A 27,673-nucleotide genomic window follows, 5' to 3' on the forward strand; every position below is an offset into this window, starting at 1 on the left:
TATCACCTTCAAAGTACTCTCTGTTAAACGTAATACATTTGTCAAATCTATGATTCCATTCTTGGAAACATTCTCAAACTCATCTGTTTGGATGGCTGACAGCACCTCCCTCATTTTTTCCTTCACCTCTTCCATGTCATCAAATCGCTGTCCTTTCATGTCCCTCTTCATTCGAGGAAACAAAAAGAAGTCAGAGGGAGCAAGGTCAGGTGAGTAAGGTGCGTGGGGCAAGAAAGGCATGCTGTTTTTTGCCCAAAACACTCACACTGAGATAACTGTGTGGTCTGCCACAAATAGGGCCTGTTGTCGCACACTGTTAAGCAACCACTTAAAAGCCCCGAAAAAAAAGCCTAAGAGTCCCACCTGGTGGAATGAACTCCAAATACACTATCCCCCCCACATCAAAATAACAAATGAGCATTGTCTTGATCTTCATTTCAGCTGATGAGCTTTTGGGGGGCCAAGGTGAGGATGGCATCTTTTCCTGGCTTGATTGATACTTGCTTTCGGGGTTGTAAGAACAGCACCGTGTCATGTCACCAGTAATGACCTTGGACAAAAAGGCTGGGGCTTTCAAAGCACAGCATGTTTCCACGCCACACTCTTTTTCCTGCTAAGTCAGAACCCGAGGCACACATTTTACAGTGGCCCTTCTAATTCCCAAATATTCCATTACAATCCTCTCACTGAGCTCCAACATAGTCCAGATGGCTTCCCCATCTCTTCAGTGGCCGTTGTCGGTCTACAAGCGCAAGTGCAGGAATCTCTGTTCAGTTGGGAGGGCAGACGTCCAGAATGAGGTTTGCCATCAATTGACATTTTCCCATAGTGTTGTCCGAGTGAGAAACAACCGTTGCTGTGGCATTTTTCCCAAGCAGGAAACAAAATTTCACAGCCACACGCTGTTCTCTTAAATTGGCCATATATTTTCATATCTATAGAACATATACTTCCTATTTTCATAGCAATTTTGTCCCCGCCCCATTTGTCCAAATAAGTTTTAGAATGATTTGTTAAGCCTCCTTTTAAAATCTTTTGGAATTAATTATGTTCACATGCAACCCCATAGGCAGAGTATGTTTTTGTTTTCCATATAGAATCTTTCCATCCAAAACATAGACCATATCTCATCTTACTGAAATTTTTTATTGTTATGCCGTTTTCTTGTTATTCTTCCATATTTTGATTGTGATTGTGGTAGGAAACCTTGCATGTTTTCTACCTAGTAGATTGGCTGTGGGATATTTGATTAACTTGCTCTTTAATTTATATGCTTTAGATTAATTTTCTGGAATAGTTTAGGTACTCTAGACCTATCAGCTGTGACTATTTGTCTTCTCCTTCCTAACACATGTGTGGGAGGCGTGGTTGCGCGTGGGGCTGCGACCTGCATGGTCAGCAGTTTAAACCACCAGCAGCTCCTCAGGACAAAGAGCTTTCTACTCCCATAGGAGTTACAGTCTCAGAAACCCACAGGGAGTCTCTGTCAGCAGGACTCGATGGCAGGGAGTATACTTGGTTCCCATCGCGTTGGATTGGCCACAGCATCCAGGAATGCTTACATCTTCAGACACTGGCTTCCTTCCAGTGAATTCCAACTCATATGATCCCATAAGACAGACTTTGATTGTGATGAGAGTTGTGTGAGCCCCTAATAAAACGAATTTTTTAAAAGACAGACTTCGAGTTTCAGAGACTTTAAATCTTTATAGGAGTAGCTAGCCTCATCTTTTTCTAGCAGAGCAGCGGTGTGTTTGAACTGCTGACCTTGCGGTGAGCAAGTCAGTGCATCAACGCAGTACACCACGAGAGCACCTTAAACCTTATAGAAGTGATGTATTACACCTAGCAGACACAGCTGCCCTTAATTGGGAGGTGTTGGCTACAACACTTTAATCCTTGAAGGAACATGTTTCCCCCTGAAAATCTCTGCGATCTTTCCCCTACATACTAAAGAAGTACCGTATATACTCAAACTCTGCTTACACATGAATATATACGTTATTTAATAACTCACCTTAATAGTATCTTAAATGTTTTTTATTTTAAATCATTTTATTGGGGGCTCTTAAGACTCTTCTATTTGATCCATACATCAATTGTATCGAGCACATTTGTACATATGTTGCCTTCATCATTTCCATAATGTTTTCTTTCTACTTGAGCCTTTGGTATCAACTCCTCTTTTCCCCTCCCTCCCCCATGTCTTAAATTTTTTTTTTTTAATCATAGCATTTTTTTTTAATCATTTTATTGGGGGCTCGTACAACTCATCACAATCCATACATCCATCCATTGTGTAAAGCATATTTGTACATTCATTGCCCTCATCATTCATCTTAAATATTCTTATGCTCCCTTTAATTCTGAAATAAGGATTATCTAAGACTCAGTGATTGGTTAATGGATAATTAAGACCAATTGAACTAACCAGGGCTAGATTGTGTTTGTTTTGATGTTCATCTTGTACCTAGGAAGCCATTTTTGTCTTCTCCACTGTGAGAAAGTGTATCAGAACCCACCGATGCGATCTCAAAGGCTATACCAGCCTGCTTCCCTTCTGTGTGGGGTTTCTCTCATCACCGCTTCAAACGTCCACATTATTTGAGTGTGAACTTGCGAGGCGTCCTCAAACACAATTACTTCGGTGCTAGCCTCCAACCTATAATGCCGACTGCATCTGGAAGCATTTTATGTCGATACATTAAGTAACACTGAACATGGGCTTGAGTGTCTTGCCGCACAGCACCCTTCTGGCACATACCAAGAATCAAAGTATTGGGGTCTGTCTCCCTGTCTTTTTTAGAAGTCAGCTGGTGGAAATCTAGGTACTTTTGAACCTCTGGCTTCAATCAATATTTAAAAAGCAGAGGCATACTAGGGACCAAGAGACCCCTGCTGGCTGAACATCAGCCCCCACAGCACTCCTTCAGTATTCCCTGGAATCTGGTTAAAAGGTCTGCCCCATGATGTCCTCGCTGTGGAATTCAACTCAGAGATTAGTGTAAGACTTTAGGGGGAAAATAAACAGTGCTGTCAGATGATTCTTGGGATTAATCAGAAATGTATTCCAAGCCCTCGGGTGTTTTAAATGACTCATTCCCATTCCGATCAGGAGGTCATCTCTGGGACATGATTTACCACCACTAGGCCAGAGACCCGGACAAGGAAGCAGCAGACACCTTGATCCCACCTCTCACCCCGTCCTCAACACAGCGATGGTGGACAAGCCTTGGGAACTTGAGGAAAATAGGGCTTTTTTTGCCCCCCTTAAGTTGGGTGAGAGTGCTTACAAAATTTTTAAAGTCATTCCATTCTGGGGCTCACATTTTATGTCTCTTGATTCAGTAAGTTCTCAATTTCAAACATACAATTCAAAACACTTCTGGTGCTCTGAGCTTGCTGTTTGTACATTTTATGCGATCAGTATTTACTGCTCGTTAAAATTGGGCGCCTATTCCATGGCAAAGTGCTTAAAGATGATGAGACTAAATGTCCCCAAATATGGAGAATAGGCAAGAGGACATTGAAACAAAGAGAACTTCAATAGCCTTATCATTAGAGCCCTTTTGTCAATCACAAATAGGTTCATGCTCCCGGCCAATGGCTTGTTTTCTCACTGTGCCTCCTGGCTCAGCCTTACATGGAGGAATGTGTTGCCAAAAATATTAGGAGCCTCTGTCCTAGATCCTGAATTCTTTTTTTTTGTTTGTTTGTTTAGTTTAGTTGTCCCTTTCTTTTGTTGAATTGCCTTGACTCTCGGGTAAGATGCAGTTTTAAATCTACTGTCTGGGCCTGAAGTGCCTGCTTTGAAACCCAAGCCTAGATGCTGACAAGTGCGGGCCGGACGCCGTAGTCCTGCTGCTGGTGGGCTACGGTGCCTCGGAGGTATGCAGTGGCTTGAAGGGCCTTGGATGAGGCAGGCAATCTGCACCAGGCATTGAATAATAACCTTTCTTTCTTTTCTGTCAACAGCCATAGTTTTAATTTTTCCATCAATCCAACATTTGCAATGTTATGCATATTTAATTGCATAGGGCTTTCTGGTTTCTTCCCCCCGAAAGTTATGATGATGGCATTATTCATTTGAATTGTGAGACATGTGCTACATGAACAGGGTGTACATTTTTGAGAGTTAGGCAATGAGAGCTTTCCACCAAAAGCCAGGGTTTACTTATCTCCGGCTTACAACCACAGTGGTCACCATTCTTCCATCGTAAAGAAACATCCAGAGCCTAAGAAGACAGGAAATGGCTTAGGCCAAATTCCAGTGAAGGCTGACCTGGGTCAACGGCATGTTGTGACAGGCTGCTCTGCTCTGTTTTGCAAAGGCCCCTGTGACCCTGAGTGCAGTGAGGTGGGCTGTGATGGGCCGGGGCCGGAGCACTGCAATGACTGTCTACACTACTACTACAAGCTGCGGAACAACACTAGGTAAGAGGAACCCAGAGGTGCTGGGCTTTGGGGTGCCGCGTGGCTGCTTTCACACCCTGTGGGTGAGAAAGCTCAGCAGACCAAACTTGGCCCCTGGCATGTGGTGGAACCAACATGACTTCATAAGAAGGCTGTGACCCAACACTGAAGTTTGCTCACAACCCCTCCACGAGCTGTGGGTAGAGTTGCTGGTAACACGGCTTTTCTTCCTTGTCTTCCCACAACACAGGGTCTGTGTCTCCAGCTGCCCGCTCGGCCACTACCATGCTGACAAGAAACGCTGCAGGAAGTGTGCCTTCAGCTGTGAGTCCTGCTTTGGGAGCCACAGCGACCAGTGCCTCTCCTGCAAGCAAGGCTCCTTCCTGAGCGAGGAAACCCACAGCTGTGTCACCCACTGCCCAGAGGGGCTCTACCAAGATGTCCGTGAGTTGGTTTCAGATGTTGGGGTTTGAGCAAGGAAAGGGAGGCTTTGTCTTTAAGTGAGCAGCCTTAGAATGGGGTATTCCTCCTGTGTGACTCTAGGCTTCGCTTAAGAAAGTGGCATCTCTCCTTTGTTAGTCTTGATGTAAAGTGCCAATAACCTACCTGTGTCTGGGAGCCCTCAGGACCACCCCATCCTCAGGCTCAGTGATTTGCTAGAAGAACTCAGAGACTCAGCATGTATGTAGCCTTCCTCACTCATTCATGCTGAAGGTTTGTCACAGAAAGCAGGATGCAAGGTCAGTCTGTAGAGGGAAACGGTACCTGGGCCAAAGCAGGAAAGGTAAAGGGTGGCTTGTAGTTTTCTCCCCATAGAGCCAAACCAAGCCCACCTCCACCCAGTCCATTCTGACGCATAGGGACCCTATACAGGCGCCCGAGGCTGGGGGTCTTTGTAAAGCAAAGAGCCCCCTCTTTCTCCCAGATGGGGTCACAGACAGCACATGTCTGATCCTCCCAGCAACAATTTGTAAGGGTGCTTGTAAAATGCCATCTAGCGAGAAGCTCTTAAGAGACTCGGCACTGAGGTTTTCATCAGGAGCTGGTTGGGTACGTACCCTCGGCCTGACAAGCACCAAAGCAGGTAGGTGTTCAGATACTATTGGCACAAACGGTTTCGGTGCCGGGAAACCCTCTTTCTAAAGAAGAGTAGGTACACTTCCCGAATGCAAGTTTTCAGATGCCAGCAAGGACAGACTGACCTTGTAAGCATGCCTTTCACAGGAGAGCCTCAAAGCTCCTCTGTTCTGCCCAACGGCAAACCAGGGCCAGCCCTCTGCTTATCCCCGTGTAAGTTTCAGAAACAAAGGGGGAAGGGAAAACCCAAAGGACTGTCATGTACTGTGGAACCCCGGTAGCATAGTTGGTTTAGGAGCTAATTCTAAGGTCAGCGGTTCAAACCCACCCGCTGCTCAGGCTGAGAAAGGTGAGCTTCTCTTTGTTTCTCTAAAGACCGGCAGTCTCGGAAACCTCAGGGACAGGCCGACTCTGCCGGGGGCTCACTGTGAGCTGGACCGTCTCGAGGCTTTGGGTTTGAGCTGGTGTGGTTCCATATGATGTAATACAATGTAGGGTGACCGTGAATGAGGGCCTCTGCACGTGGTTTCGGGGTGGCCACACCTGGACAGTCTGTCTGTTGGGGAAGCCAGATGAAATCAAGGTGGAGACTGGATGGATCCAGTTCCTTCATGGGGATGAGTTTTTTCCTCATGGAGAGAAATCATTTGAAACATCCAAACAAAAATCTGTCAATTAACTTCAGTTTCACGGAGCCTGTGTTATCTTAACTGTGATTACTAAGCAGACAGTATGCCGTAGGAAAGCATTCCAACGGGACACTGAAAGGACACACGTGCTTTATTGTCAAGCTCTGGATAGCTTATCTCAACACGGGTGTCTTTCTCTTCATGGGGTGGGACACACTGAATTTTGTTTCTCCACTCAACCTGAAAGAAACAGCCAACTTAGAGAGAGAGAGAGAGAGAAGTTCAATACAATCGGTTAAGCTTCTGGAATGTTTACTTTGCTTCATAGACAGGTGATTCTTTATGGAGTCAAAGGTAGGTCTTTCTTGATGAGGCATTTTACATCTGCCAACTTAAGAACAACGGACAAGTATCCCCCAGGACTGACTTACCTGCCCCCTAGTTTTAAAACCTGAATCACAACTTTAATAGAGATGTAGACAATGAGGTGGGAAGTAGAGACAAGGGGTCCCAGAAGTACATGCAATTCCTATGGAGGAGAGGAGAGATCAAAATTCTCTCCAGAACCTTAGCCCCAGTGTTGTATTGTAGATCATGATAATCGAGCTACTTTTGCCAGAACCCTGATAGGTGCCTGATTACAGAGAACTGTTTAGATCAGCGGTTCTCGAATGACCCTTTCACAGGGGTCGCCCGATTCATGACAGTAGCAAACTGACAGTGATGAAGTAGCAACAAAAATAATTTTGTGGTTGTGGGGGTCACCACAACATGAGGGACTGCATTGAAAGGTCACAGCATTTGGAGAGTTGAGAACCACTGGTTTCGATCATTACTTCAGCTACTGTGGAGTTTTTCCGTAAGTAGTCTGTGTATTTTTTTCTCAGATCTAAATGCATTTTGTTAAAGTTTATACTTGAATGAGCCCATTTATATATAACCTGATGAACATATGTGCTCGTGACTAGTAGTAATTGCTGCTTGTACATGCTTTTATAGTCCCTACAGTCCCCTTGTCTCATTTTATTAAATCCGTAATGCAAGCATCATTATAATCTACCTTCAACAAGAGAGAGAACTGAGACCCTGATCTTACCCATTGGAGGTAAGAAGACCCACGTGTAAATCTAGGCCTCTGATCCAGGAAGGACAACCTCATGCAGAAACTTCCTGTGTATGCTGCAGTGCTCCAATTCAATCTAGTAGGTCTTTATAACAAAACAACAGTTCACAAGCACAGCTTTATGCTGACACACAACATCATCCTTGTAGCAACTGATGGTTAATATACCGAATAGCGGGTTTTTTCATGATAGGATAGTAAGCAAAGGTAACCAATCATGAATTTACCTCTTACCCTCTCCTACACACACACACACACACACACTCTTGCCCATATCCCACTCCCATTTGGCACCTAGGTTTTGTATTAAGTATAAAAACAAGTTCCTACTCATTATCAATTTATTCAGTCAAGTACATTTCAGTTGTTCAATCAAATGCATTTCTATTCTCCAGAATACAGATGTTATCTGACAGATACTAACACTTATATCAATCAATTCCAAAGCAGCTGTAAAGTTGTAAGATACTGTTTGAGGCAAAGCAAAAAATAAATCAGCGGTCTCCTATCCTTCATTCTCGGAGCCTTGGTGATGATATGGGCAAGGCATTGAGCTACTAACCCACAAGATTGGAGGTTTGAACCTCCCAGACACACCAAAAGAAAGATAAGGGTCACTAGTTGATTCCGCCAATGATTTACAATCTCATAAATTCTGCATGAGGTGGCTATGAGTCAGAACTGAGTTCAGGTGAGGGGTTTATCTTGTACTCTTCAATGTAAGGCAGTGCGTCAGAGTAGTCCTAAAAGCTGTGAGCCAGAATGACTATACTTCCTTTCCCTGGTCTCAAAAATTGCTTCCGGATCCTTCTGCTGAGATGTTGTTCTTTTACGATGGAATTTTCTTTGAGTGGAATTTTTGCTGAGGGCAGTTGGAAATCCTTGTTTGACAGGGGATGGGGAGAAGGACAAGACAGAGTGTAAACTAATCAACTATGAAGTAAGAGTGTCAGACTTCTTTTTTTCCCTCTGTTCGGCATTTGTTTTGTTTTTTATCATTTTTAGGAGCTGTTACAGATATTATAACAATCATAATTCAGGTAGATCAAGGACAGTTGTATAATTGCTGTCACCGTCATTTCCAAAACATTTTCTTTTTTCATGGACTCTTAATGTGTTATATATTATTGTCATATTTACGCCATCAATGTATCTGTTCACCTACCATTTTGTTATTCGTGCCCCTTGGGTTGTGCAGTCATCATTGTTATCAGTTCCCCTGCCCCTCCTTTGCCACCTTTTCCCACACACTCAAGGAATTGTTACTCCTCTTACTGCTTCTGAGGGGTTTCTCTATCCATCAGACGATCTTAATTATTCAAATGAACATACGCAGGTCTAACAGGATTAGTGTGGTAAAACTAAGGCCATAATACTGGGGGGAGGAAATATTAGAGGAAAACTAATAACTAGAGGATAGTTATGTGTTTCATCAGTGCTATGCTGCACCCTGGATATATCATCCCTTCCATGTGGCCCTTCTTTGAGGGACTGTCCAGCTATCTTGCAGGTGGGTTTTGGGGTCTACACTTTGCCTGCACTCCTTTATGAACTTCTGATTCCTATTCCTGCCTATACCTCATGACCACACAGGTGGTGTGCTTCTTCTGTGTCGGCTTTGTTGCTAGATGGCCACTATTTTAATGTCAGTCCTTTAAGACCCAAACCGCTGTATCTTTTAATCGTCAGGCACCATCAGCTTTCTTCACCACATTTGCTTTGTCTTCGGCGATTGTGTCGGGAAGGTGAGTAGAGGGCCAGACTTCTTTTAACCACAAATGGGAGATGATTCCGAGGGTGCTCTACTGCACTGGAAGCCCTGCCCTGGTTTGGTTTGCTGAGCAGTGATAACCAGCCCACGGGTCTGGGGCTTTTCTGTTGTCAGGCCAAGGATGTAATGCTACATCCTATTGCAAGCATTAGCAGGTGTACACGTGCTTTTAGAAATCCAGTTGATTGATAACCTTGTTACCTTTTTGTTTCTTTAACAGAGAAAAATCTTTGCCGGAAATGCAGTGAAAACTGCAAGACATGTACTGACTCCCAGAACTGTACTGAATGCAGGGACGGGTTAAGGTGAGTATGCAAAGGGCTGATCTCTAATATAAATAAAGGGGGTGGGGGGCAGAGTATATAAATAATCCTTTCACCATGCATATATATTTTTCATCTTTTAATTGGGGTTTCTTACAGCTCTTATCACTACCCATACATACAATCAGGTACATTTGTACATATGTTGCCATTCTTTTTTTTTAATTAATTCGGTTTTAGTGGCATTTACCATGTATCAATTCACTGGCATTACCTGCATAGCAGTTTGTAGGCAAGTCTTTCTGCACACTAATCACATTGGAACACTTTCATTCGGAGGATGTTGGATCTCTGGCCTGCTACCTCTTTTCTTCCCAAATGCTTTCAGTGATCATTCAATCAATTCCAATGCCTAATTCTTCTTGCAGAAGGAGCAAAGCAGCACAATTGGAAGAAAGGTAGATCTAGGTGCCCGTTCTCTGAGTTGGGCGAGGCTCTTGGGAAAGCATTGCATTGCTGATCAAAGGTTGGGAATTCAAACCCACCATCCACTCTGTGGGAGAAAGATGAGACTGTCTGCTCTCATGAAGATTCACAACCTTGGAAACACTCGTCAGAGGTGCCACGAATCCAAAATGACTTCATGGCAGTAGCTTTGGTTTTGCTTGCTTTCTAAGCTGTGTGACCATGGGCAAGTCACATAACCAATCAGGGTCAAGAGCCCTTACTTTGTTGAATTATGGTCTGGATTAACTAGGTGAACCTTGACATAGCACTTATCCCAGATGTTTCATAAGAAATAAAATATTTTCTAATACTTGATGTTCCATAAGGAACACAGGTATTCCTGTGGAGTAGACATTGGCCTGTTAACCAAAAGGACGATGGTTCAAACTGACTAGCAGCTCCTCAGGATAAAGATGAGGCTGTTTGCTCCTATGGAGATTTGTGATCTTGAAAATCCTATGTAGGGTAACTAAATATGGAAATCGATTAGATGCAGTGGGTTTGCTTTATGTTTTGGTGTTTCGTAGGAAATGTGGATAGTTACATAAAATATAAAATATTCTTTTCTTAATCATTTTCTTGGGGGCTCATACAACTCTTATCACAATCCAGACATACATCAATTGTGTAAAGCACATTTGTACATTTTTTGCTCTCATCATTCTCAAAACATTTGCTCTCCTGGCATCAGCTCCTCATTTTTCCACTCTCCTTCCTCGGTCATGAACCCTTTATAATTTAGCCATATCTTACACTGTCTGACGTCTCCCTTCACCTACGTTTCTGTTGTTCGTCCCCCAGGGAGGAGATTATATGTACATCCTTGTAATCGGTTCCCCCTTTCCACCCCATCCTCCCTCCAAATCATTTTATTCTTCAGTAAATATTTAACAGAGAGTCGGCCACTGGTCTGCAATATCACTGTGACGAGAGGCACACACATAGTTTAAATATTCTAATAGCCACGTCAAAGGAAATTGTTTTTAGAAGGTGAAATTGATTCGAGTAGAGTATTGTATTTAACCAAATATGTTCAGAATATTGTCGTTTAAGCCTGGAATCCCTATGAAAGAGTACTGGCCGGCTTTTCCTTTTCATACATGGAGTCTTGGAACTTGGCTCTGTGTGCTACCATTAGCCCATCAAGTCAGCCAGAACTTTTTGTAAGAAATACTTCATCTGTATTGTAGATTTCATAAAATTTACTCCAAAAAGGTAAATTTACAAGACCAGGTTTCCCAAACTTACTTCGGCTTACCGATAATCGAATCAATTTCTTAAATCAAATTGGAAAGACGGGAACTTAAGTGACATCTGAAACTCGGGTCCATGACCATGCTGGCCACGTTTCAAGGAGGGCTTTATCAAAGAAAGAGCATGGCCGTTCTCATCGGGCCTTCCTGGCACCAGGCCCGCTGGCCTATGATCGCAGTCCTTTAGGCACAGCAACTGCTCTGTGCTGCCTGTCCCGCTTAACGTAACTCTGTGTCCTGCTGAATGAATGCCAACCCCAAAAGTACTGGCTTTAATGGGAAACTGAGGCACCTTTTCCCTCGGTCCCGTTTTCAGGGGTCCCGTTTCTTTTCACCAGAAGATGCCATTGGATGCAATCGATGCCTTTGCCAGTGCTTCAGGAGAAAAGGGCACTTTCTTTCATGGGCTTACTGGCCTTCTCTGGTCCTAGTGAGAAGATGAGGAAGTACAGTTCCGTTTGGTGGTCTTGGCCTCCTGGAGATTTTGCATTTTCCTTCTAAGGCCATTTTTCTCAAGAGACTGGTCAAGTTTTAAATCGTGGCTAAGAAGGAACAGGGAGAGAAACAAAGTTGTGGCCTACAATACTGGATAGAAATGGATTAAACTGTGACGAGGGCCTGTTTGGGAAGGTCCCTCGTCCACCTTATTTTTGTATCTGGCAGCTTTCTTGAATGAGTATAAGGAACGATGAATCTTATTTCTTAAAATTAGTATAAGCCATCTGGGAAACAGTCAGAGGTGTGAACTGAAGCCACACAGAGGACTTAGGAGCTGGAAAGCAGTTGACTCTCATGGATCACACACACACACTCTCATTGCTTCAGGGACACTGGATCTCACCGCTCTAACTCCATTGACACTACAGTGGCTATTCCTTAATGTATCAACTGTTGTCAATCCTGTGTATTTGGTTTTTGTAATCTTAAGTTGGAAACTGAAAAAGTGTCCTTGATAGAGATTAGGTGGAAGGAGAGGAGAAGATATACATTCCTCACCCAACTTTCTGGCAACTCTTGGGTGTCTGGTGCAAAAGGTAAATTTAACTGTTTAAACATCTCGACTTGCTATGTACAGTATTAAAGTAGTAGCATTCGTAGGTAATTATGCTCTAGTTCCTCATTCGAGTGGTTAACATTAATGTATTAAGAAGTGTAAGCAGAGTCGTGGTGACACTTAGGTAAGTCCTAACCACAAGGTCAGCTGTTCAAACCCACCAGCCTCTCTGAGGGAGAAAGATGAGGCTCTCAGCTCCTGTGAAGATGGAGAGCTTTGGAAACCGTATGTCGGGGCACTATGAGCCAGAATGACTAGATGGAAGTGCTTTGATTTTATAGGCAGAAGCACGTTAGTGTTATTCTTTAGATGGTAACAATAGAGAAATTAAAATCAGAAACACTAAAAAATTTGATCAGCCAAGATATCACTGTGCACCTTCCTTTGGGTGCAGTTCATCTCACCACCTGTTGCTACTGCATCGATAGTTCTAGAGTAACATGAAACATACTTAGTCGGAGTTCTCCATCTTGTTAGTGATGTGATGGCTTGGCCAGTACATAGCCTCGGAGCTGAGAGATGCTGACCGAAATGGCAGCATGTTGGCCCAGCCGAAAATGAGAAGAGTTGTCCCCCAAAGCTTCGCAGCATCGGTGTAGACATGCTGCAGGCCCCAGTCTTGGCGCAGCAAAGTCGGTAGGCCTCAGAGGGGAGAGTACATTTCCTGTGCTTTGCCAAATGTGTGCTCATCCCCAAGGGAAACTTTCTTTGTTGCCTCTGCCAGGTGGCACCCCTTCGCCTGGGTCACGGCAGTCTGTGTAACACTGTCTCTCTTCCAGCTTGCAGGCATCGCGGTGCGCTATCTCCTGTGAGGACGGATGGTACTTCGATGGCCAGGATTGTCAGCCCTGCCACCGCTTCTGCGCCACCTGTGCTGGTACCACCCCTGCCAGCTCCCTCAAGCCCTTCCTTCAGTCTTCCGGCCAGGCCTTGTTTTGGGTTTATTTTAGGTCATCACCAACCTAGCGGCGCACTTGCTACTTCTCTCTCGGTCAGCATGCAAGTGTCTGTCACCTTGTCCTTGACTGACAAACAGTGAGGTCCAGTGGCTCTGTGGGTTAAGCCTTGGCTGCTACCTTCAAGGTCAGTGGCTCAAGGCCACCACCCTTTATCTGCTGGAGAAAGGTGAAGCTCTCACTCACTGCCTCCCTCAGTGACTCACTCACACAAAAAAAGATTGACAGCCTCAGGTTGCTGTGGGTTGGAATCCCCTCCGTGGCAGTGGGTGAATCAAGCCTCAGATTCCAATGGTGTCTCCTTCGCTTTCCAAAGAGATGTGCTGTTTTGGCAAAATGGTTCAGTTTAATCTGGAAGCTGGGTTGTTTGTAAGAAAAAGCCATAGGAAACTACAACTCTTGAAATCAAAACATATGACTGCTTTCTTCTTCCCTCCTCTGATGGAGCAATGTTTGTCTTGCTGTGCAGGGGCAGGGGCGGATGGGTGCAGGACCTGCATCCAGGGCTACTTCCTGGAGGACGGCAGGTGTGTGCCGAGCTGTAGTGTCAACTACTACTTTGACCACTCTTCGGAGAGCAGATCCAAATCCTGCAAAAAGTAAGAGGACTTGCTCCTACAATTTTTCTCTGAGATTCCTGCTTCCTTATTGACTTCCTTCCTAAATAATATGAAACCTTAATTTTTTTTTTGGGGGGGGGGTGTTTTTGTATTGGAGTGTGTTGGTTTTTTTTGCGTGGTAAAAGCATATAATGCATTTGCTAGTTTACATTATTTTACATATACAATTCACTGATACTAATCACATTGTACCACCATTAACAGATACTCAGTGCTTACAAACAAATGACTTCTTGCCCCAGGTAACCACCACTGCATCTGAATTCGCGTGCCAGTTGTTGATATTTCATTTGCCCTTTGATAACTGTATGACTTTACTCAGCATAATATTTTCAAGGGTTATCCATGCTACCAGGCCTTCCCTCCTCTTTATGGCTAAATAATATTCCATTGTCTGGGAATACTACCTTTTCAAGTATCTTCATCAACTTCAGGACAGTTAGCTGCTTTCCGCCTTGGGCCTATTGTAAATTTGCTACAGTAAACATCGGTGTCCAGGAGCCCTGGTCAGGTAGTGAGTTGAACTGCCAACAGTTTCAACAGTTCAAAACCACCAGCTGCTCCTTGGGAGCAAGATAAGGCTTCCTACTCCTGTAAAGCTTTGCTGTCCTGGAGGATGGCTGTGAGTTGGGCTCATCAGGGTGACAGTGAGGAACAGTGGTGTGGCTGCACCTATCAGTCGTTTTGTATGTAACTTTGCAGAACTGCCAAACTCAGGATCTTTACTGATAAAAGGGCCTTGGCTGGTAACTTTTACTCAAATTACATTGGATATTTTCATTTCCTCAGCAGCATTGTAAAAGCTTTAAAGTAATATTCTATTTGAAATAGCTGCTACCACTCGTTCTGCCTGCTGGGCTTTGTCATGTTGTCGGGCTTAGCCGTTCTCATCAGAGGAAGAATTCAGCGTAAGACTTACCAGGACGTGGATAGTAAACGTACCTTCTCCGGTGCTGGACCGGGGAAAGGATAATCGATGGTGCATTGCTTCCATAGGTGTGATGCCACCTGCTTGACCTGCAGTGGTCCAGGGTTCAAGAACTGTACCAGCTGCCCCAGTGGGTACCTCTTAGACTTGGGGACGTGTCAGATGGGAGCAGTCTGCAAAGACGGTGAGTATCCTGCTTGTTCGGGTCTCCCCAAAGGCGACTTCTTTTCTCTTGAGGTTTCATGCATTTCCACTAAAAGAGAGACCATGAGGCTGTTATCCGACAGGACGTGCCCAGTACCTGTTGACATCCATTTATCCTGAAGTCAAGCCCACAATGGCATTTTTTTTAATTACAAGAATTAAATAAATCACCCAAAATCCTACTAGTCAAGGATTGCAACTACTAATTTTTACTGTTTCTTTTCACTCTTTTTCCACATGCATTGAGCGTTGTATACTTTTTTGTGTGGTAAACATTAAATATGGACATTACAGTCATAAATTTCATTTTAATAGCATAATATTGTATCATTTGAAAGTGCCATAGTTGTTTTTACCCTTGTTTTCTGCCACTAAAAATATATACATATATATTTTTTAAGATCACTCACCGTTGTTTGGATTGCTTATGTTTTTGAGGGGTCAATCCATGGCCTTCATTCCTATTTAGGATTTCTACCTATGGACAATCTTGAGAATTTTTAACATGATTTTTTTAGTATTCCAATCAAAAGCATAGAAATGATAGGTGAGCCTTCCTTTTTTTCTGACCCATTACTAGAACATACGTAAAGGAATACTGATGGAAAATGAACCATGAAAAACAGTTGAGGACAGAGGAATTATCCATTTGTCCTAACACATTGGTTGGTAATGTTTACAAACCGGCATGGCAAAGGTCAGTCATCAGCAAATAGCCTCTGAACCTCGGAATCCCATTAACCCCGTGAAGCTAAGCAGTAAATGATAGTTGTACAGAAGAAAGGAGTATGGAGCTTACAGTTTCGAAATGTTGGTCCACTTTGCTGTCTTTCGCCTCTGCAGGCCCCCAGGCTCCCTGGAGTGGTCTGGGGCAGGCACAGCCAGACGCGAAGCACTTTTAGAAGCCCCTCAAGAGTTTATTTGTCAAATGAGTGGATTGAAAGTATTCCCACTCTAGGCATTCTGTGAACTTTTCCTTCTTTCCTCTTACATAACTCAAACTAAGGGAGCTCTAATGTATGACAAGGTTGACCTCAAACCATTTCCGTGCTGTGGAAAGACGAGGTTTTGAGTCATGCTTGCTCCAAGCGACTTTGGCTACTATGAAAATACCAAAACTCTCACTGCCGTCGAGTTGGTTCCCACTCAGAGTGAGGAGGCCGTAGAACAGGGTCGAAGAACCCCTGTGGGTTTCTAAGATGGTCACTTTTTACCGGATTAGAAACCTCATTCTCCTGCAGAAAAACCGCGGACTCTTCGGTTCAGCATCTCCCTGCACCGCCGGGAACCGTAACCTGACAAGGAGGGATTGTGGTGGCCTCGGCGTTGGGCTGCTGACACCACTCGGAGACAGACGAGGCTTCCTACTTCCCGGGGGTCACAGGCTCGGACATTCACTGGGGCACTTGCGCCTGTCCTACAGGGTCACTCTGAGTGGGCATCACATCGATGGCAGTGAGTTGGATTGGGGTTTGTTCTTTCCCTCCCTTTGAAGATTTCTTCATCTGGAAATCCAGCAGATGCCCCAACGGTGCTGTAGCTGGTCCCCAAGCCTTGAGCAAGTTAGGACTAGAGCTGGGCACAGGGCGGTGCCATGGTCTGGTTTCCATGGAGCTGCAGAGGGGTTTTGGGTCAGCTTTCTTGATGTGCGATTGTGCTGGGGAGAACGAGCCAGATCCGCATGGCCTCTGTGTGTGTCTTCCCCAGGGCCAATCATAACTGCACATCCTGGGTATGACCGGGATTAATTCTCGTCATCATGGCAGTTACTTGAAAACTAAAGAAGCTTTTACAGGGATTAATTAAGTTCAGGAAACCCACCTTAGCTTGACAGTTTCTCCCATAGGACTTGTGCCTTTCAAGGTTGGTGATGCTTGAGCCATGGTAAGCACTGGAAGAAGGTTTGGCAACTAGCACTTTGGCGATAGCCAAGTGTCAGGATTACATACAACTCGTATCACCTATGTTGCCCTCATTCTGAAGAACAACTTAGAGCAGTTTTTTTCAGATTTCCTAGAGAATGCATTTATTAGTGGCTCACGGGGCAATTACATTTAAGGATGTGCTGTTTCTCCTTTCTCTCCCTGCTGTCTGATTTCACCGATTCTAAGACACAGCCTTGTGTACTGGTAGCATTGCTGAGAGCAAGCCATCCATCCGGCATGTGACACAGCTGGCTGTGCCTACGTAGGAGGCTTGGTCAAAGCACCGCCTGTCAACAGTTAGGACCATAGTTTCCACTCATTGTTTTGAATTTAACTGCAATTCAAAATAGCTTCCCCAAACTTAAATATGGGTTCAATGTTCTTCTGTAAACCCAGAAACAAACCAGCATGTTACGTGTAATAAATACTTTGGAGTATAAAATGAAAATGCTGTGCTTGCTTCCATGGCACATATATTAAAATTGGACTGATAGAGATTAGCGTATGACCCCTGTGCAAGGATGACGTACAAATTCATGAAGCATTCCATATTTTTAAAAATAAAATAATAAAACTAGTACAAACAAAAAATAAATAAATTCTAAGTAGTGCTAATGAGATAATTGAGGCGTCCTGGTGACATAATGGGCTGCTAACCACAAGGTCAGCAGTTCAAACCCACCAGCCCACTCTGAGGGAAAGATGAGGCTTTATGTAAGGTAAAGAGTCACAACCTCGGAAATCCACAGAGCAGTTCAACTCTGTCTTACAGGGTTGCCATGAGTCAGAATTGACACGATGGAAGCAAATCTTTCAACTTTTAACTCATGAAAATACAGGAAGATTTCCCAATGCATTGTGTCTTAGATTCGATGAAATATCATATGGCTCAGTAAGGCCATCCTAAAGAGGAAGATGGCTTGCTTATGTTATGGTTTATTTCTAATTTATTCTTTTTCTAATCTTTTTTTTTCCCCCCTCCTCCTTCATAAATGGATACCAATCACATTTCCTGCTGGACTGCGATTTCTCTCCGCGAAACCAATGCTGTTGACTGAAATCGCTTTGGGTGGACCAAATTCCTTCCTTGCTGACTGCTCCTGAATGATCCCTCCCCATCTGCCTGTCTGACCAATCAAAACCTTCTTCCGTGTGTGCCCACCACGCTGCTCTCGTCCTCAACTACCCCCCCTCTTGCTGACTTCCGGGAAAAGCAACGGAAGAGTCCTGGGCGGAAGGAGGCTTCTGTGTGCTTGTGAAAAAGAACAACCTGTGCAAGCGGAAGGTTCTCCAACAGCTGTGCTGCAGAACCTGCGCGTCCCACGGCTGAGCGGCCGCCCTTCTTGTAGACCTAGGTTGCTCCATATTATTATTAAAAGGAAAAAAAACCACACAAGCAAAAAAAAAAAAAAGCAAGCCACCTCTCTTTTTTGCTCTCTCCTTTCTCTCTTGCTCTCTCTCTCAAGTCTGTACAGGGAGATGGTGAACTGTTTTGTTAGAACTTCAATGGAAAAAATAATAATAAGCCTACAACAAGCCTACCTTTTATACCTGGGTGTTTAGCACTAAGCAGCCAGAGCCACAGAGACAGTATTGTATGACCAAAGCATTTGATGCCAAAATTTGACAGGAAAGTAATGATAGAGCTCCTGCCCCGGTCTTGAAGGTCCCCCCGCCTTTTGCATTTACTTGTTTGTTTCCCATGCGACATCAAAAAAATACCTTTCACAAGAGCAGTGTGGGTCCAAGGGGAAGGGGAAGCTCCTGGACCAGTCCTTGTCCATGCTCTTGTCCACCACAGGGGGAAACGCTGGGCGACTGGACCTGCGGGCATCAAGAGCAGCCCCGGAGTCGTGTTCAGTGTTGTTCTGTCAGCAGCGTTCGCAGTTGAGCATTGATACGCCTCACACCTCATTTACGTCCTGCCTCGCACACTGACTCTTGCTTTATTCTCACGTGATAAGTCTGCCTCACTGGTTTCATCAGATAGACTTGCCATTTGCACTGTCGATTGGGTCATCTTATCCACAGCCAGCGAGTCCAATGGGATGGCTCCAGAGAGTCCCATTGGTGACGGAGCTAGCCCAGGCCCAGCTCAGCTGCGGGCCCCCTGCACAGTCTCTTGGTGCTACACCTAGCCATTGTCTGCATAGCATTTTTTAAAAGACCATCAAAAATTCCCTAAGTGATGGTGGGCAGCACTTTGCATATGATGGGAGAAATATTTTCATGGAGTCAAAGGTTTCTAAAAGTTCCTGTATTTTTTAATAAGTGGAATTTATTTAAATGATATTTAAGCCCGTGCTCAAAATGGCCGGGCACCTTTTTCAACGGTGCTGATTAGAGTTTTTTCATCTTGTCATTTAAAGACAATGAAACTGGAACTAGACTGGGCAGCATGGTTGTCCCCTTCTGGTTATGTTATTTTCCCTCTCTGGCTCTCTCTCGTCACGCTGTGACACCTGTCCCCTGAGTGTTGTTTTCTTGGAAATATCTCCACTGGTTCTCGGACTCCCACGGGTCATAGTGAAAAGGAGCAGGTAGAAGTATGAGAACACTGTGGTGGCTCCATCGTCAGAAATGAGCAAAAGCCTGGTAGATTTTTAAATTTTTTAACCAACTCTGAGTTTCTCTGCCCAGAGAAGCATAGACCAAAATCAAGTTTCTTCATTTTTCACCTCAGAGCTTTATGGATGAGCTTGGGTGCTTTGGGAGTGGTCAGCCCTCTTGTAGGTTTCTCAGAGCCTCACTGCCCTCCCAGCTGAAGGGGGGCGGGGAGGACACTGAGAAAGAGAGGGGACTGGGAAGTGGGTGCTGTGGCCTTCCGCCAAGCAGCAAGCTACTCCAAGGCCAATCTTGAAAAGCCATTCCCAGAAAGCAAGGCTAGCTTTCCTCCAGCCCAGGGTGACCCCTATGTCCCATGGCCCTCTTAGAAGCCTTGTAGCGGTAGTGAAGCACATGACTCAAAGAACGAGATTAGCAACAGCTATTACTAAACCGTTTTCCTCTTCATCACACTGCAAGCCCTTTGGACCTGAGGAAAGCAAGCTAACCCTGGGTACCGAGTAGAGAGTCTGACATTTCAAGCACAGCCCTATGGACAAATGTAAGCACAAGCCACAAGCTAGGTCAAGCCGATGGCGTCCTCCAGACATGCCTGCCAAGAAGCCCATTTCATAGAACTCGCCCAAAAGATGTGAGGTACAGGGTACGATGATGCGAAAGAGCAGACTGGGGTCTGTGTCCTGAGACATGACACACGTGACAGGCAAATTCCTTGGAGTCCATCGCATGCAGTCCATTGGTCACTGACCCTGCAGGGTCACGTCACAGAAATACTGGTTCAACTCCTAACGTGTTATTGCCTCTTCATCTACGTAACATGAGTCACTAGAACACTGCTTTCAAAGTTTAAGTTAATGTTATATATTATGTATAAATATATATATTCATAATGAGATATGTGTAATGGATCGTACAAAGTTTGGAGGGTTAGCAAATGCTCTTAACTTTCTGGAGACAACAGTCCTATCTATTTTCTGTTTTCTCTTGTCTTTTACTTAACTTTCGATTAGTGCTCCATTGTTAAATCCAAATCCACTTTTACTGAAAAATACTGTACATGTGTAAAATGTTCAGTTGTTTTTTTGTAAAATATAGTAGAATGGTTGTAAGTGATACTGGCCAAAATCAATGTTATTTCCACATTTTATTTTTTCTATTAAATGAACCTAAGTTCCTGTTTATTTGATCTGCCTATACCCGTGTGTGTAAAACATCTCAAGGGTGCGAGGTCATGGGAAACTAGTCTCTCTTTTTCACATAGAGCCTGCGAATAAACAGCAAACAAATAAAGCAAATGAAGCATCGAAATACAGTTGGAAGAGAAAGGGTCGGGGTGGAAGAGACAGAAAGTTAAATGTCATGAATGTGTGCTAAATCCCATTTTTAGCAGGTTGTAAATATAGATAACTCAGTTTTTCTTCAATTTCCAGTCTCCCAGTCCATGGGCCATGCTACTCATGGGCTTCCAGGGGAGAACCCAGGGTGGAGAACGAGGCAGGGAGCGTGACAGCTGGTAAACTTTCTTTAGGTAAAGGAGTAGGTGGCTGACTACTTGTGCCCAGCTGGTGTATAACACAGTGTCTAAGGGTACCTTGAAGATGAGTTTATTCAAAATAATTGTCCAGTAATGCCACAGAATGGGACTGAATAGAATTGCAAAAATACTCTCCGAATATACTCTGAACCCTGCTTGAGATGTACTCATTAGCCTGGAAGATAAAATATCTTGTCTTTTTCAGGACAAAATGAGAAAGGGAAAAATACACCCAAATGAAACTCCAAATAGATGTGGGGATACAGAAAGATCTGGGGATATGAAATGGCATACACGCAAGTCTCTGCTGTCATCAAAGTCCCATGATTGGGATGGGAGAAACTAATATTACTGACCACCGATTGTGTGCTTTACAGCCAAAAGGAAACTGCAGCATTTCTATGATGCTTGTGTCAGTCCAGGTAGACTAGAGAAACAAATTCATAGACACTAGTGTATAAGAAAGAGGTTTATATTACAAGAGAAATTGAATATTGAGAAAACAGCCCAGATGAAGTCCCTAAGTCCGATATTAGCCCATGTTGTCTGATACCAATCTATAAAGCCCTCGTCAGACTCATGAAACACATGCAATGATGCCAAATGCAGAAAGATCACAGGCCAGTGGGTGGGAAGTCTTATGGATCCAGTGGTGCTGTAAGCTTCTCATGGCTCCTCTAGCTCCCCAGGGGTCTGGCTGAATCAGAATAGCTTCCTGTGACTCATCCTCAGAAATGTCTCTCAGGGAGTGGGCCTGTGTCCTGCCTCTAGGGAGCTATTTATCTCCTTAGCGCCTCCAAATGAGGTCAAGCTGCAACCTGATTGACAGGCTAGACTCCACCCTTCACTCTTAATACTCAAATTGACAAGATTATGTAACTACCACAATGCTGTAAATCTATCATCTCATAATTCTTAAAAATCCTTAGACTAAATAAAGAAATCCCTAGAGATGATGTACATATTATTCTCTGTTGACAAATAAGAAAACAGATATTGAGACGTAAACTAAATGGACTGAATCTGCATGTCCTATAAGTGGCTGCCCCAGAATAATGAAAAGCAAGCGTCGCGGTAAAGCTTAGGAACAGGACACACCAGGGATGGTCAGAATATGCAGCTCCTTTGGACTGGATGGGTTGGAGCAAGGCTCCTAGGACAAGCAAAACTAGAATCCATGTTGGAAGGATGACTAAGGCAGACAACCACGGAAGACATGGCTAATCAATCAAGTCCATCTGCGAACCGATCAGAATTTGCTTTCAAGAGAAAAACTGACTGATCTCCATCCGAGTCATTGTCCTCAATGCAACAGGCCGCCTTCCTTTTGAGGCGCTTACAAACAAGCGGAGTCTGTGCTGCATAATGTCCATTCTGGTAACACCCACTTGCATATAGGTCCTGAGCCCCGTGAAGTCCGTTACATTAAAAGCCAAAATGTTTCCTAGTAACTAACCAGCACTATGTTATTACACGTATCAAAACATTATTATTAGCGTATTACATTAAAGATGTTTTTGCATATTGGGAAGTATTTCCTTAATATCTCTATGCATAGAAAGGTATGGTATATACTAAGACAAACATTTGACTAACTGATGTTAGATACAAAACATAACCTAAACGTCCTGACAATATACAAATGCAACTTAAAGACATGAAAATGGAAATTCTTAAGAATCCAGGGACTTCCTCTATATCATATGAACCACATAAAATGTCCAGATTACATATCATCCTGTTCCGCAAAAAGTAATGGATGCCTGATTGTACTTGGTTCAGAAGGGAAAGTGATTGCTTTCCTAACCATTTAGTAATTTAAGTTTCTCAAAGTAACCAGTACCTTAGCCGCATCTGACAGAAATCTCTCCTTCCAAAGGACTCGTCAAGCCAACGTGATCATGCTGCAGGGATCATTGTTATCTTCCTCATATAAATAAGAACACCATCCAGTTAACATATGGATTAGACTTGCCCTCTTGATGGCTGGCATATTCTATAATGCAGCCTCCCACCAAGCCAGCTGTGGCAGATAGGCAGCACGAAAAACTGGAACTATCAGATGGAGACAATTCTTACCTAACGCCTGTCCACTCAACTGCTCCCATCCTATAATACAAAATGGCCCGGGGGGAAGAAAGGCCAGCTGCAGTGTGACCTCACCTGGCCCAGGCTGGACCCCAGGTCTCACAGTCCATGCGTATCTGACAGAAAATGCGAACCTGCTTTGCATCTCTTTCCAAATATGTTATTTTTGTTGCAAACCCAGGAAACCTGAAGTTCAAAGCAGAATACTTCGGAGCCATTGGCAAATTCAGCAGGTCATGGCGAAGATGGTCTTCATTGCAGCCTGGCTCCGTGGAGCTGGTTGGCACCCCGAAACAAGACTGGGCTCCCTAAGCATCGCAAGAGGTGAAGACCTGACCCCAGTCCCTTCCTGGGCAAAAAGCTCGCATTGAGGTACCATCGCAGGCCTGTCCGTGACTCGGGAGAAGCGCCGTTTCTTGTCCTGTCCTCCCGCAGGACGTAGCAAGACAGGGCTGCCTGAGTTATCACTGGAGGATTCTCTTACAAGGCCGCCTCTAAATGATGGTTGCTTGGGGATCCTTGTTATTCGTTCAGGCAGGAACGTCACGTCACATCCCTCCTTGCTCAGAACTGCTGGAAACAATCCTCAAGACCCAAATCGTAACCATCTTTAACGTTTTTTGAAAATAATACCGATTTTAATCAAAGAAGAACGCAGTGCTTAGAGTTGACGAAGTTCTTCCTAAAATGGTTTTATTTCTTTGCCCACATGAGCTTGGTGAGGCAAAGATGGATAGCTTGCTTCTAGGCAGAGAATCGGGGACTTGGAGGGGAGAACTCTGAAGCAAGATTCATAGCCAGCAAGGCGGGGGGCTGGGACTCCAGCCCATCGCATCAGCCTTCTGCACAACACTGTCTCCTTTCAGCAGTGCCAGAGAAAAACAAGGCCACGCTACATACATTGCAAGACGGCTACGAGCCTTTTCCTCAGTGGAGAGAGAAAGCACACCATGTCCTTGGACTTGGCTTTTCCTCCCAATGAGCTAGAACTAATTGCTTCCATAAATAAGGCTTGATAGATTACCTGCTAGCCACCAGGTTCTGAGGTCTCTTGGCCTCTCGGAGCTTATAGTCTAAGCAGACACAAGAACGCATGGCTATCGTTTGAACCTATTTAAGTGCTGTAACAAGGGCATGAAGAAAATACTGGGGATCCAGAACGAGCCCACCTTGCCAAGGAAGTGCTGATGAGCCCTTGAATGAGGAACTTTCAAGGATATCCAAAAATAGCTTGAACTGTTAAAAATAGAGTTGGTTCTAAAATACAGAAGTAAAACAGGAAAGATCAAAATCAATTCTGTCTAAATATCTATAGAATGCAACGTGTCACATGAGCCCGTTCCTCTTGAGGAATAATGTAAACTCAATAGGATAGGATGAGGCAATCCAACATCTATGAGATGTCCCAGCCCTGCAAAGAAGGGAGCCATTCTGAACTGCTGCACTTGCAGTTAGCAGCCCCCAAAGTAACCACTACACCCCCAGGGTTTCTAGGGCTTTAAATCCCATATGCATATTGATTAGACAGATAAAGAAATAGATAGATACTTTGTCCTTGACTTCTTCCTCAAAATCTACCTGGGTAGATCCATGGAAGTATTGAACTTTTTTCATCAGACATCTAGTACTTGTCTCAAAATTGATATGTCTAAAGTGAACTTCAGATTCCCCAATTCCCTAGCCAGACGCACCATGCCATCAGCCTCTCTGACCTCATTCCCCGCCACTCCCTTCTTTGCTCATCATGCACTTGTCATGCTCCTCGAGGAAAAACTCGTTTTTGTTCTTGGAAAGAAAAAGAAATACTTTTTTTTTTTATCTCAAGATCCCCAATCTTCACATGGTTGGCTTCCTCAAATCATGCAGGGCTTCATTCGGAAATGCCTTTCTTAGAAAGCAGTTCCATTCATACCTGACCATTTTGTTTTTTACTCTTTCATCACCCTTATCACAACAGGACACTATAGTGTTCACTTACATGTCACCTGTCAGCCTCGCCCTAACAATGCCAAGTCCATCAGAGTTGCGACCTGCCTGTCTTGTTCACAGAGGCATCAGGTGTTATCTAACATGGTGCCTTGCTTAGTAAGTATTTGTAGAATGAGTGAATAGAATGAATTCAGAGAGAAGTGACATTTGGCCTGAATCTTGGAGAATCAGCAGGAATTTGCAAGTCAAAACAAGCTAGGATATTTGAGAAGCATACGCCAGAGAGTTCCTGAACAGAAGCAAAGCATAAACCCATCCAAACAGGTGTGGCCTGAGATGGCCATCAAGGGAAGGGATGGGAAGACGGCTTGAGGTGAACTTGTAAAAGACCTTCAGTGGGCTATCGCCCTTCCTCCACCCCTTTGTCATCAATCCCCTTTTCAGAGAGGCTCATTGCCTTGTGGAAGGACCCCATCCAGTCAACTGCTGGTATCCTGTCAATATACTTCAACAAGCACTCATTCAGACAGAATGCTGAGGATGCTGAGTGCTTCCATCCCCAGAGGATTGATGGCAACACTGAGCCAGCTTAACAAAAGCACAGAGTACTAAATGGAGCTCAGCTGCCTTGTGAGCGCACCAGAGGACGCAGCTCACAGTGAAGTCCATGGTCAAAGCAAGAAACTAGGCAAAAGCTGTTACAAGACTAGACGTGGGGACAAGAATATGCTCCAAACCTCCTTTTCCTCCTCAGAAAAGAGAAGCCCCCCTGGCCCTCGCTGTTGTCCTTCCTAAAGAAGAGCAAAAGGAAAGGAGGGACGTGCTAATGGATCATCTTCTAGCACAACAACAGTAGTCACAGCTCAGTAATCAGCATCGGGTCCCCTGTGTTTGCTCTCAGCAACTAACCTACAAGGTGGTGGTCTGCACCCACCCAATGGTGTTCTGGGAAAAGGCCAGGGAATCTATGTACACATGAAGAAACCAATGAAGTTGTACATGCTAACACATCAAGTCATCATCAGCCAGCATCGATTCAAACATCCATGGTGCATACATATACCTGCAGATCCATTACAATGCAGGTTATATAACATATATATATATATCTATAACGTCAGCAACCACCATGTAAGGAGTGTTTCCTGTGTGCCCAGTCCTGCGCTAAATTCTTTGTAAGAGTCATTTCATTTCAATAGACCTGCTTGTTCCCTTTCTCACCAAGGAAAATGCAGAGAGCTTAGATGCCTAGGGAACCCCAGGGCTAAAGAGAAGAGCCAGGGTCGATTTAAACCCAGAAAAAATATGTTTAATGCTACCAGGAAGAGAAATACAAAAGCCAGGGAAGATGTCCTTCAAAATAACCTTCAGCCCTTGCCCGTCAGTTTGCGGCAGCCTAGCGAGGCCGTGCTTAGAGTCCCTGGTGTTCCTTATGAATGGGGGAAATGTCCCCCTCACTGCGCATGGTGTGACCAAATCATAAGTCATTATCAATATTACATTATTCAGAATAAAGGGAAAAGAGCATAAGGTTTTAGGATCACGTTGCCACTGGCCCTAACGCATAGAGACACTCAAAAAAGCTAGTGCTTTAGTGTGTCACCAATCAAAGTGTGAGGAGCGAGTGAACCAGCAGCCCCGGCATCACCGGCAGCTGGGAGTTGGTCAGGACGCTCAGAATTTTAACCATGTCTCTCCAAGAGTCCCATCTCCTGGTCATTCAATCAAACAGGCATCTAGCCCTGAGTAGTGCAAATGGTTAACACTGCTAACCACAAAGTGGGAGGTTTGAGTCCACTCAGAAGCATTCAGAAGACATCTCCTTCCCCCAAACACAGCCTTGTCGGCTCTCTGTGCACACTTGTGTTCTGGAAGGGAGTCAGGGGGCCAGACTGCCGGTGCAACTTTTGGTCTCTACCCATCTGCCACACAGGAAGCAGGAAACCAGACGGAAGGAAGAATCGAGGACAGACAGCCGCTCCAACCACGGCCCGTCTAGCCTGAGACCAGACCCCGAGGGGCCGCTAGCACCACAACCATTCCGACCGACACAGGATGGTCCTGGATCGAACAGGAGAAAATGTAGAACAAAATTCAAATTCCCAGAAGAGAGCCCAACTTCCAGGACTGGTACAGACTAGAAGAATCCCCAAGACTATCACCCCGAGATACCCTTTGAACTTTGAACTGAAACCGCTACTTGGAGGTCACCTTTCAGCTAAATAACAGATTGGCTCATAAAAGACACTATCTCACCAGTGAGTTCTGTATTCCTTTAAAAAAAAAAAAAATCACCATTGTGAGCCCAAACAGTCAACATTTACACGACAATAAAGCCCAGGAGTGCAAAGGGAACAACCAGAACAGAAACATGGGAAAATGTCGATCCGCTGACAGTTGTAGCCGATGTCACAGAACAGTTACAAGTATGTTCTCACTGAGACGCCACACCCACTGCCCTCAAGGCCAGACTGACGCACAGTGACCGTAGAAGACAGAGGAGAGGCGTCCCTGTTGGTGTCTGAGACCGGAACCCTCAAAGTAGAAAGCCTCATCTCTGTCCCGTGGATCAGCTGGTGACTTCCAACTGCCAACCTTGTGTTTAGCAACCCACATTGCCACCAGGGCGCCACACATGTTAGAAATTGGGACATGGGAACCTAATTTTCCATATAGAATTTCACACACACACACACACACAAAACCCCACAATAAAATATTATCTTAAAAACAATTAGGTGGGTGGCGAAGAAAGCTGATGGTGCCCGGCTATCAAAAAGTATAGCGTCTGGGGTCTTAAAGGCTTGAAGGTAATCAAGCGGCCATCAAGCTCA

At 44.5% G+C, this 27,673-nt stretch overlaps 1 protein-coding gene and 1 non-coding gene across 2 annotated transcripts in view; both read left to right on the top strand.

The window, feature by feature from the left end:
- The window catches only part of PCSK5 (proprotein convertase subtilisin/kexin type 5), a 525,106-nt gene that overhangs the window by 328,608 nt on the left and 168,825 nt on the right, over positions 1-27,673 (top strand). The window contains exons 21-26 of the mRNA XM_045288529.1: positions 4,332-4,434; positions 4,664-4,857; positions 9,234-9,318; positions 12,870-12,967; positions 13,516-13,645; positions 14,663-14,778. Coding sequence (XP_045144464.1) covers positions 4,332-4,434; positions 4,664-4,857; positions 9,234-9,318; positions 12,870-12,967; positions 13,516-13,645; positions 14,663-14,778 — 726 coding nt within the window. The remainder of the gene's footprint in view (positions 1-4,331; positions 4,435-4,663; positions 4,858-9,233; positions 9,319-12,869; positions 12,968-13,515; positions 13,646-14,662; positions 14,779-27,673) is intronic.
- LOC115869170 lies at positions 17,176-17,279 on the top strand. Its single transcript, XR_004046034.1, has one exon. It is a non-coding gene; the product is annotated as a U6 spliceosomal RNA (small nuclear RNA).

Source organism: Echinops telfairi, unplaced genomic scaffold (assembly GCF_000313985.2).
Source record: "Echinops telfairi isolate 266 unplaced genomic scaffold, ASM31398v2 ScPeMD7_22;HRSCAF=79, whole genome shotgun sequence".
NCBI classification, from domain to species: domain Eukaryota; kingdom Metazoa; phylum Chordata; class Mammalia; order Afrosoricida; family Tenrecidae; genus Echinops; species Echinops telfairi.